We start from the raw sequence: 10,000 nt of genomic DNA on the forward strand, positions 1-10,000 counted from the left end.
TATAGATGTATGACGTTCATTTTGCCTTCAGATTATATTAAATACTCAAGTTTTTTTGTTTCAGACATGTAAAAGTTCGTTCTCTTTTACCTGACATGTTTCAACGGTGACAATTCCGTCTTCATCAGAGCTTAACCATATATGATTACTTTGTATATGATTATGTTGAATGAAATGTTCACCTCTTTAGGGCATAGGTAGCGCACTCCATATACTTTGAGAGTAACATTGCTTTGTAGCCTTGATATGCTTTTGTAGTGTGCATTGAGGCATCTCAGTGAAGACAATGAAAGGATGCTGAATGCTGAATGTGACCTCCATCTACCCTTTTAGATTGTTTTTGTCTTAGAATGTGTACTAGGAAACTAACACACCAGATTAAAATCTTTAAAATCCAATCAAACAAACTTTGAGTGAACTGATATTAAACTGATATTAAACTTGGGAAAGAAAACGAAAATATGTTCTTTCCATAGGAGACGAGAAGCAAAACATACCAAGTGAAACAAGGCATACAGCAACAACGTAGAGTGTCACTGTAAACTCTAACTCTGTGTCCTAAATGCAGTTTGAAATGGGACACTCTGCGGTCGAAGACCAAACATTTGGTCATAAAACACACACACACACACACACACACACACACACACACACACACACACACACACACACACACACACACACACATACACACACACACACACACACACACACACACACACACACACACACACACACACACACACACACACACACACACACACACACACACACACACACACACACACACACACACACACACACACACACACTCATGCAAACACACACCGTGTGGGAGAATGCATAGCCAGTGCCTCCCACAGAGGAATAAGGGTGTTGGGGTGGGGTGGAGGGGGGGATGTTGGGGATGGCGTCCCAAGAAGAAGAGAGCTGAAGTAATGAGTGTCTTCACAACACAACGCGGCCCTGGACTCTCTCTCTCTCTCCCTCACTCTCTCTCTCTCTCTCTCTCTCTCTCTCTCTCTCTCTCTCTCTCTCTCTCTGTATCTCTCTCTCTCTGTATCTCTCTCTCTCTCTCTCTCTCTCTCTCTCTCTGTCTCACACACACACTAACACATGGCCACCGACAACCTCACAAGCCAATTAACACAGGGGTGTGCACGTCACCCTCTTTCTTTCCTCTGAGACACACACACACACACACACACACACACACACACACACACACACACACACACACACACACACACACACACACACACACACACACACACACACACACACACACACACACACACACAGACACACAGACACACACACACACACACTCACCAACCATCTCTTCAAAGCGTAATTACATAATGACCGACACCTGGGAATAGGAGTTTGTGTGTGTGTGCGCACATGTGTGTGTGTGTGTGTGTGTGTGTGTGTGTGTGTGTGTGTGTGTGTGTGTGTGTGTGTGTGTGTGTGTGTGTGTGTGTGTGTGTGTGTGTGTGTGTGTGTGTGTGTGTGTGCCTGTGTGCGTGCGTGCGTGTGTGTGTGTGTGTGTGTGTGTGTGTGTGTGTGTGTGTGTGTGTGTGGAGAGGGGACAAGGGAAACAGGTGGGCTCAGTAGCTGTGGGGCAGAAAGGCCCTTTTAAAGCACAAGTTGTTCCCTGTCAGACAAACGTGTGGAGCTGCCATGTTGAATTGCTTACTCAGTCTTACACAACACAGACATGACAGAAACATACGTATAAGCCTGCCCTGGCCTCTGGCCCTCTAAACCAAGCTAAACATAGCAATATAGTATCGCAAAAACATATAAACAAACAACAAGCGAGCAATAATCTGTACCAAAGATATAGCACGTTTATTCCCCTAATAGAGACCACAGCATTCCAATATATCTACTCATCCTCACAGGGTAGGAGATAATATGTGCATTTACACCCACTTTGCAACCATAAACATACAGTACCCTAAGTACAATCCTTGCCAAGAACCATAAAGTTGCAATTACTGCTTACGTGCGGTTAAGGAAAATACTATATGGATTTAATGCATGAACTCATGTCTGTGTGGTCTACACAGAATATACAGTGTTTTGAGGATGTTACTTTTGGCTGCAGGCAAGGATATGTAGGTAACCGTGGGTGAGGATAATCTCAGATTATCCACATTATCTACATAATCCATGTTATCTATATAATCAGATTACATGTACAAAAGACTGCCTGACAGGGGCTAAAGGCGTCTCCTTTTGTTAGACGACAGCGCAAAGCTCACTCGATAAAACCTGTCTTCTTAATTAGCACGCTTCAAATGCCTCGTTTACTGCGCATTTCAAAGGAGTCATTTACTGTAATCATTTGCAACGAGTCATTATTTGTACTGTATGAAATGAGTCACATCAGTCATCACACTATTTACAGTAGATTTAATCATATAGTCTACTGTATATATATGAATATCTACGTATCTGTGTAGCTACACTGGAGAGCCTGTGTATCTACGTATATCAGATATCCATCTGAAAGTTTCCATTGGATTTCTAGAGGTACCCACAACTACTTTTCACAAATAATCCCTTTGCAGTCATTCCAGGGCTCTGCCCCCTTTCACAAACCCAATGACAAGCTATTGCATAAGATGAAGCACGCTGTCAACATTCTTTTCTCAAAACTTACATAACTTTAAGAGAAACACGCTAATTTGACGGCCTTTCACCCCGCGACATTCCCCCTCGTCCCCTGCACAGTAAATAATAATAAACGTTCTCTTCCTCCATCTCTCGGTCAGAGCGGCTGAGTGACTGTTGCGTGTGTAGTGTCACGGATGTAGCTAGTTATCCCCGGGTACTGCTCTCGGCGGCCCCGTGCCCAGATATGCCCGGACGATGCCACCTTGTCGTCCTGGCTTGCATCATAACCCACAACGACGCGGCCCTGGCTGCCAGCAACTGCCAGCCGGGACCAAAATACATCCTGCACCTGTCACCATGACGATGCCTGGCAGAGGGCACAAGTGCAGTGCAGTGCAGGGACGGGGAGAGAGAGAGAGAGAGAGAGAGAGAGAGAGAGAGAGAGAGAGAGAGAGAGAGAGAGAGAGAGAGAGAGAGAGAGAGAGAGAGAGAGAGAGAGAGAGAGAGAGAGAGAAAGAGAGAGCTGGGACTTTGTGTGTGTGTGGGTGAATGACAGAAAGACCATGAGAGAAAGAGAAAGAGAACGAGAAAAAGGAAGGCAAATCTAGAGAGGGAGTGATGAAACACCAGGCAGAGAGAAAGAGAGAGACAGAGTGAGAGAGAGAGAGAGAGAGAGAGAGAGAGAGAGAGAGAGAGAGAGAGAGAGAGAGAGAGAGAGAGAGAGAGAGAGAGAGAGAGAGAGAGAGAGAGAGAGAGGGAGAGAGGGAGAGAGATAGGGAAACAGAGAGAGAAGAGTATTCATGTGTATGTGTGTGCGTGAGGGAAAGAATAACTTTGTATTGTTACAGGCACAGTCATATATCTGTTTGGTCTGACTGAAGATTAAAATACTGAACTGGAAGATTTAAATAAAACATACCTCTGCCCGATATACATCATTTGTACCTCCCCTGAATATTCAGTATGTCCTTCAATAGACTCCAGGTTGTTATTGTGTGGCAATATTATCCCATGATATGCACGTACGCAGTCGTTAATATTATCCGCTTCACTTTTTCACACAGTAGCATAGCGTGTTATCAGTCAAACATGGCCCCCTTTTAAAGATAACAATCTGGCTGATCTGTGTGAGACTTTGACGGTTTTCCGTCTTTGCTGTTTATGTTTATAAACTTTTATCAGTTCACCGGCTCATCTGAAAAGGCCTTATGAACCGTACAGAATCTCTTTACGTGTTCATCGTCACTGTTTTAAGTCTATAGAGTTTATCAGTTAAGCGGCTCATCACATAAAGTTTATCAGTCGACCGGTTCACTTGAAAGGCTTTTTTTTTATAAACAGTGCCGAATCTCTATCGTGCCATCTTCACTGTTTAAGGGAGAGTTTATCAGTTAAACGGCTCATCTCAAAGGCTTTTAATCACCTCTGCGCAGTATAGTATCTCCGCCAGCTGTGCCGTAATGGTGGTCTGGTGGCTCGTAATCAAACACCTTTCGCTGTGAACCAGCCAGCCAGCTGTCATTCACCCAATCAGAGCGGAGCGTCACTGTGTATCTCTGCAGCGCTCGCTGTCACGGTGGCGCCAGTTTGTGTTAGTGTAGTTGTGCCCATGTACAAAAAAAGCCTCTCGTGTGTTAGATAATACAGCCCACACACACACACACACACACACACAACTCACACAGCACAGCACAACACAACACAACACAGTGGCGGCCCTGAACGGGACAGGTGAAATGGTTATGTACACTTTACATGTGTATACAGGTGTAGGCAAATGTGTGAACAGATGTGCGATACCTTCAGATGTGTACTCGGATATGAGGTACGTGTGGTACGTGCAAAAGTGTGTGTGTGTGATTTTATTGTGGTGTGTGTGTGTGTGTGTGTGTGTGTGTGTGTGTGTGTGTGTGTGTGTGTGTGTGTGTGTGTGTGTGTGTGTGTGTGTGTGTGTGTGTGTGTGTGTGTGTGTGTGTGTGTGCGTGTGTGTGTACAGCATGTGTGTATGCCCGCTTACCTGGTGGGCAGAGGCAGCTGTGCGAGACGTCCCTGGTCTGGCGTGTCTTGGGCAGACGAGCAGCGAGCTTCTGTATGGACCAAACATACAGACACAGGAATTAGTGCACCCCCAGACCTTCTTCAGCAATTATATTGATCAGCCATTCAAAGGGACAGAGATACAGAACAAGCAAGCAGGGCATTTGCCCCTGGGCCCAGGGCCTCCCGCATTGGTGGCAGGACCCCTATTATGAGCTTGGCAGGCAGTAGGGGGGCCCTATCAGTGCTTTGACCCAGGGCCCTGGGTGCAACTACTCTGCCACTGGCTATTCGCCAGATTTAGTCCTTTTGGACGGATACACTGTAGAATTAGGATCGGTGACTGTATGAAGGTCATAAAGGTTCCACAGTGCTCCCATAGACGTTGTCCAAATGGTCTAGTAGTCCAGTTAGTCCTATTGCTAATAGTCCTATTGCTGAACAAATATGCCAATCCCGCACTCAAGTCTGGATCAAGTATGTTTAACTGATAGGCCTACACTGATACACTGTGTGTGTCCTGTCCTCTGAGTGATTCTTCAACATCTAGCCTTTTATTGGTGTCCCTGGCCGTGCAAATACTCCAGCCTGTTAACCGGAGTGTTGAAATGGCAAAATCAAGATGTTCTACAGCTGTAATCCATTTATTAAGCAGCACATCTGGTAGGAAATGTACTAGGCCTTGCGGTTGGTCTCTGAAACATCATGTGTCATATTGCTCACTCAACTACTTTGGAATTTTCATCAGTGTCTATTGTGGGGCAGAACAGACATGGCATACACTTGTGCTTTTCAAATGCTGTCCTTCAGCTTTCTAGGTTTTAGAGCGAGGAGTCCACCCTAATTTTTGTGCTTTATTCCATGGCGGAATTACATTTCAACCATTCAGGTCTTCTTCAGATTCTCTACTCAAATTCAATGTTTAAAACTAAACACTTCATGGAATAAAAACGCACAAAAAAGAATATGCAGACTCCTCACTCTGAAACCTGTGTCCAGCCTTTGGCCCGGTTGCACAAAACACCTTAAATTAAGTATTTCACTTAGGGGACTCAGACCTTAAGGGAAATACTTAACTTAAGGTGTTTTGTGCAACCGGGCCTTAAAATTTCCCCTAAGTTTTCCTTAAGGGTTTCCCCTTAAATATTTAAGATTTTCCCTTAAAGTTAAGAAATCCCTTAAAGTTCGTTAAAATCGTTGCACAAAAGACCTTAACAACCAAGTTAAGGGAAAACATCTAAGGGACCGATATCGTCGCCTTAAGTCAGACATGGCTGAGTTCATGCACATTCAGCAACATGATCAGCGGATTCAAAGAAGAGTTTTCCGCGACCGGGAATGTGCACAAGTTTCCTTATCATCTCGTCACCTCATTTGAGGAAGTGGCAATAGGAATCAGGGATCACACTTCATCCCTGTTCCCCATTGGACCTCCAGCACAGATTCATTCATAACAGAAACAGCTGAGGTCGTATGTCTCGGCCGGCGGTTTCTCTCCCATCTGCAGCGCTTCTGTACCTGTCTAATAACTCACTGTAACAGCCTCCAGCTTCTCCCTCTCCGAAGACGAATGGCTCTTTTAGCTGACGTTCACCGCTCCACTGATAGCTTCACGACATGGCCCCTGAGCGCAGAAGTGCCGTCCCTTTACATCTTATTTTTTAACCCCTTCACCTCCCTACTCTCTCTCTCTCTCTCTCTCTCTGTGGAATCGCAAATGCACAGTAAGTATTAGAGTTATTTGTGAATCCGTCGCTTCATAAATGAACACACACACACACACACTTTGTACATTTGCAGGTGGGTAGATGTGCAGTATCATTAACCACCCTTTGGGAATGTGTCCCACAAATGCACACACCGTCACAGTCGTTTTTTAAACTATACTCTACTCTCTCTCTCTCAACTCTTTCACATTTAAGAATCTGTCACTTCCCAAATGAACGAAACAAATGCACGCACCCTCACGGCCTCCCAACTGACCTCCTTAGGTAAACAAATATAGTCAGCGGCACGGCAACGCGACCTTTATCGGGGACGCTGCCTGCATTCGGCATTCCGCACGCTTTGGCAGTCTCTGTTGCTCTGTGCTCGCTCTGCAGAGTACAACAGCATACAGCATAGCCACGGTGCATGCTAGCGTTGGGACAGCCCGGCCCCGGTGTTCATAGTGAGGGGCCGCGGTATGCCGGGGGTGCTGCGTGCTGTGCCGTGCCGAGAACAGGTGATGCCGGCGCGTCGGCCAGGGTTTTATTAACAGTCATCGTGAGCACACATGCACAGGGGCCAGGGGCAGGGGCGAGCTGGCATTGACAAGGGCCAAGCCGGCATTCATACACACAGTTCTTGCTCCGGTCAGTCCTGCATGGCTAAGAGTCAGTGTCAGGCAAGATACTACGTAGGCCTACAATCTTTCACTTTGAGGCATCGTTTTTTTGGGGACATTTCAATTTGGGCCGGGGGGTGGTGGGGGGTAAGCCGGTTATTCAACTCAGATACAGTTGTAGTCAATCCCACATGGGCACAGCTATGGGTTAGAGTCAGTGTACTCTTTTTCTCTATTTGGAATCATTCAAATATGTGTGAATCATGACCAAAATGCATTCTTACTAGTAGTGATAAAAAGAAAGCAAGCCAGCAGTCAAGTCAGTGATTCAGTAAAACCTGGTCAAAACGTCAGTTATCTGTATTAGTGCATTTCACTTAGTAGTATGTAATAAACTAGTCTGGACTGTGCACAGTGTGACTCTCTTTCAATTTCAACGTTCAATTCCAGTCGGGTGCCAATCCTTCATCCTGGCTGATTGAAAAGTAATAGCTATATGCAGCCACAACACTGACCCAGACAGAATGACATGGCAACAATACTCAGGGACTGACTGTGGGATTGTGTTGAAACGTACAGACAACTCATTCACGTCTCTTTAAACTAATGCACCACGTTTTGTGCCTTATCCATCATCACAGGCAACTGTGCACAAATGGCTGATCCTCACAGTTGAAGGGTTGCGTGTAATGGGAAATGAATGCCGGTGCTGCTGCTGCTGTTGCTACTGCTGCTAGACAAGTCTGGTGCTCCAGATCTGTGTTAAGTCTATCATTTGACGGTACCCCCGTGGTGCGTCTCGACCCTGGGAAAGTCATTCTTAGAGTGAGTTCAGCGGTGCAACTGTTGCAAAAGGGCTTTTTCCCTGGGGAGGGGATACTGGACGATCTTCGGCATGTGTCTCTCTCTGGAGAGAGATGTCGACTCCCCAGCGTGACGGAGTGGGACGATGACGGAGGCCACCGAGCTGAGCTGACCACACAGGCGTTTTTCGGTGGGAAGAGGGTGCTTGACTCCGTGCCCCGAGCTCCGGTTTATGCAGAAACACTCGCGCTAAATCTTCCGGAAACTCTCCTCTCGACATATTTTTCCTTGCACCAGTTTATGTTCGCCATGAAGCAATCCCAGGATTTATTTGGTTGATACTGGCAAAGCCTCGCTCGCAGCTGGAGAAGTGTTTAACATACGTAGGCCACAGCAATGGCAGAATCAGCGGCAACGGCAGGAGCAGCAGACACTACAAGATCCCAAGGCATTCTTCCCTGCATTCTGGCTCTCTAAGACCCACTGGCTTTTGGCTCCATGCACACACACACACACACACACACACACACACACACACAAAAACACAAACACACACACACACACACACACACACACACACACACACACACACACACACACACACACACACACACACACACACACACACACACGCACGCACGCAAGGGGAGGTAGGCAGTGTAAACGGACATGGTTGGCAATGGCATAACAACCATCAACTTGATCATGCCTCAATTGCATACCACACCGGGAGCATGGCATGTGATATGGGGTCACTACAGGCTTGGCATTTTTAGGCCTTTATTAGATAGTAGAGTGAGTAGACAAGAAGCAGACAGGAGTGTGGCTGGGATGGCTGGGAGAGAGAGATGGGGAGGTATTGAGAAATGACCCAGGCCAGGTTTGACCTTGCAGGTCGAAACGTTGTGCCATTGTTTCACACATTAAATCATGACAAGGGAGCTTTTTGTGGTGTGTAAATATTCCTTCTCTTTCCCCCCATTGCATTGTTTTATGTAAGGGTTAACGTTCTGCGAGAAGGTCGCTACCGTGGAATAGCAGCACGACAGAGAGAATCTTTAGATCTTTAGGTCTTGTTCTCTCTGAAGTGCTGCTATTCCACAAAGCGACCGACTCGCCGAGACGTTAACCCGCTTATTATATGGATATACTTAAATGATTCACACATGGCGGGGACATTTCTTTAGGCCAACCCGTCCGTTATAGACCAACCCGTCCGTTATCGAAAAATAACAGACGTGCGAACGTTGGGGAGCCCCATTAAAATGAATGGAGCATTCGACCGATGACGTCACACCATATAATAAACAAGTATTCTGCATCTATGGTAATTAGCTTTTTGGGATGTGCGCGCCCCTTACACTTTTTTGCTAGCTACCTGCTTCCCCATGGGCAATGGGTGTATACATGGTACGCCGTATAGCACAGTGTGCCAATTTGCCTCATGGGCTATGCATTTTTTGTTAGGCTGCTTAGGTGTTGAAATTGTTAGTTTTGGACTTGGAGGCCAAGTGAAAAAGGAATATCTTCTTAGCTGTTGTCCTACTTACGGAGCGTGCCACAAACAACATTAAATGAGCCTGATGACATTCGCAGGTTAAAAAAAAATCACCATGCGATGAAAAAAAGTGTTTATAAAATGAAAAATAAACACGTCGTAAATAAACGCAGTGGATTGCTACTTCATGACTTAGATCATAAAGTCATTGAAATCTGCCAAAGGTGTCTTTGAAGTGAAAATGACTTTTTCTGTGTCTCAAATGGGGCACTTGTGCACTTCGGGCACTATGTTTCAGTGCGCAATCAATACACCATACACACTGACAAATAGTGCCTGAAGCGCACAAGTGCACCATTTGAGACACAGCGGGCATTTCTCAAAACCTAGTGCGCACACTTCCAAGTGTATTCAGCCTAATTAGTCATGCCCAGCGATTGTATACTCTTTATTAGTCACTCCCAGTGATTGGATACTCCGTAGAGTTCACCAAAGAGTATCCAATCAATGGGCGTGACTAATTAGGCTAATACACTTGGAAGTGCGCCACTAAGTTTTGAGAAATGCCCAGCATATGTCCGGAGAAGATATTGCTAGTGACTTCTGGGGTCCACGGGAGCTGAAGCTGTTTTGTCTTTTGATGGGGGAGGGGTTTAGCCAGTTTGAGAGGGGGTGGGTGGTCGGGGGGCAAGGGTGGGATGTTTGAGGGC

General features: G+C 46.0%; 1 protein-coding gene across 1 annotated transcript in view; it reads right to left on the reverse strand.

Annotated features, from left to right (window-relative positions):
- Window positions 1-10,000, reverse strand: part of col13a1 (collagen, type XIII, alpha 1) — a 195,335-nt gene that overhangs the window by 179,257 nt on the left and 6,078 nt on the right. Inside the window, exon 2 of the mRNA XM_063192101.1 lies at window positions 4,643-4,712. Coding sequence (XP_063048171.1) covers window positions 4,643-4,712 — 70 coding nt within the window. The remainder of the gene's footprint in view (window positions 1-4,642; window positions 4,713-10,000) is intronic.

This window comes from Engraulis encrasicolus, chromosome 24, assembly GCF_034702125.1.
Source record: "Engraulis encrasicolus isolate BLACKSEA-1 chromosome 24, IST_EnEncr_1.0, whole genome shotgun sequence".
NCBI classification, from domain to species: Eukaryota; Metazoa; Chordata; class Actinopteri; order Clupeiformes; family Engraulidae; genus Engraulis; species Engraulis encrasicolus.